Source organism: Hydra vulgaris, chromosome 04 (genome assembly GCF_038396675.1).
Source record: "Hydra vulgaris chromosome 04, alternate assembly HydraT2T_AEP".
Lineage (NCBI taxonomy): Eukaryota > Metazoa > Cnidaria > Hydrozoa > Anthoathecata > Hydridae > Hydra > Hydra vulgaris.
In genome coordinates, this window is record NC_088923.1 from 21,067,533 (window position 1) to 21,069,703 (window position 2,171).

General features: G+C 26.1%; 1 protein-coding gene across 1 annotated transcript; it reads left to right on the forward strand.

Annotated features, from left to right (window-relative positions):
- The first annotated feature begins 792 nt into the window (after positions 1 to 792).
- On the forward strand, positions 793 to 1,308 carry LOC101236160 (uncharacterized). The gene has a single exon (XM_065794994.1). It carries the CDS (start codon positions 793 to 795, stop codon positions 1,306 to 1,308), a length of 516 nt encoding a protein of 171 aa, XP_065651066.1.
- The last annotated feature ends 863 nt before the right edge of the window (positions 1,309 to 2,171 follow it).

Sequence of the window (2,171 nt, forward strand, 5' to 3'; positions counted from 1 at the left end):
AATTTTTTTTTTCAATTTTTTTATTTTGCATTATCACAATCTTATTTATTATTTTTACACTTTTTTCTTTTCTTTTACACCATAGTAACAAGATAAAGGCGCAACGCTCTTGTTTAATCTTTCTTTTTTGGTCCTGGGCTTTCAGTCATCTTAACCCGGGTTATTTATAGTTTTTATGTCATTAATTTTATTACTGCAACAAGATACTTCAGAAGATTTAAGGTTTGTATTTAAATATAACTAAATGCTAATTTTTATGTGTAATTGTTTGTCGAAGAATATAAAAACACGAGTTCTTTATAAGTTTTCACTTTCACTAGCCCGTGTGTTATGGAAGTAATAGTTATAAAGGTTATACTCAAAGCCAAGTTAGGTACTTATTAAACAATTTTTATTCAAATTGGTTTTGCGTTTTTTTTCAACAAGCTATTTTTCAGCTAATGACGCAATTTGCACCAATTTTGAAAGTTTTGCGCGAACAAAATTGGTGAATAGTAAACGATGAACGCAGAATTACGTTCTAAAACGTATTACTCATTGCAGCTTTGGAATGATTAAGTTCCTTTTTCTTTATTGCGAACAAAAAAAAAAAATATTACATTTTTTAATTCTTAATACTTTATCAATAATTCTATATTAATACAATTCATAATTTGAAAATTTTATATTCTATTTTATTCTTTTTAAAACATGCCTTACTTGTTCAAACTAAATTAACTTAAAACAATACTTATTATATGTGTATTAGTTTCTTTTAAGTTTTTTTGTTGTTGTTATACTTAGATATAGATGATGGCAAAACTATCTGCGAACAAAAACGTAGGCAGAACTAATTGTGTCGCAATTGATGACAGTGAGTCGAGTCAATATGCTTTTCAGTGGTATATTAAAAATTATCATAAGCCTGAAGATAGCTTAGTTCTCATTCACATACATCAAATTCCGCACACTGGTGCATTTGGTTTAATGTACACAAAATTAGAACATTCAGAAATATTACAAACGACATTGGAATATAGCATCAAAAAAAGCAAAAATTTGATGTCCAAATATGCAGCAGAGTGCATGAAGAATAATGTAAAATATAAATGCATTTTAGAAGATGATATAAAAGCACCAGGTCAAATGATTTGTGATATTTCTAAAGAAAATAATGCTAATCTTTTGGTTATTGGTCAAAAACGCATTGGCTCTGAGTTTATTGGAAAAACTTGTAACTATGTCTTGAAGAACTCATCTATTCCAGTGCTGATGGTTCCATACAGTTGGAGATTAAAAAATAGGAAAAACAGTTTGAATATGGATTAAGATATATTTTGATTTGATTTTTGTTAATTCGTATTTATTTTTGAATGAAAAAAAATTAAAGTGGCTAAAAAAAATAATATCAGACAAAAATGCCTTAAATTTAATAGTTTGGATGATTTATAGATGTTCGGGTTGTTCATTCCAATTTTAGATGGTTCATTTAATGTTAGAAGGTAAAAATAGATGTTCTTATACTTTCAATATTTTCAGAAACATGATGTCATTTAAATCCATAATATTTATTTTAAGAGAATGTAACTTTTCTTGATCCTAATAATTTTTTTACGTTTTATGTTGATAAAGAATTCTTTTTACAAGTATTTTTATATTATTCATCAAGATTTTATTATTTTGTCTTTAACACACTGTAATCATGTTTTGACTTGGTAATCAGTTTGTAATGCCAAAACCTTGCATACTAAACGCCTGCTTAACCCATTCCTTAATATAACCCATTCCTTAATATAACCCATTACACAGATATCAAATATTATGTAGAGATTTAAGATTTATAAAACATTAATCTTCTTCAAATTACTTTAATAGAAAAAAAAAAGAATTTTTTGTGCACCTCTTTTTCCGAGGTTTTCAGTTATCTTTTTTCCTCCAAAATATATTTTGCTGAAATTTGAAATCTAATTGTTGATTAAAATCCTAATTAAGAAAAAGCATTTTTTTTCTTCAAAAATTAGCGCGTTTTTTGAGAACATTTTTGTTCTAATTCTGATTTTTTTACAAAATATATATATTTTTTTAACAAAATATAATCATTTTTATAATTATTTGAGAAAAAAAGATGCATTTTTCCACCTGCAAAGAAATGTTCCGTCTTCATTGGCTGCGTAAAAAATATAAAGTTCTAA

What these genes read in the sequence shown, in the direction of transcription:
- LOC101236160 (XM_065794994.1), top strand. Translation starts at nt 793, where the DNA reads ATGGCAAAACTATCTGCGAACAAAAACGTAGGCAGAACTAATTGTGTC.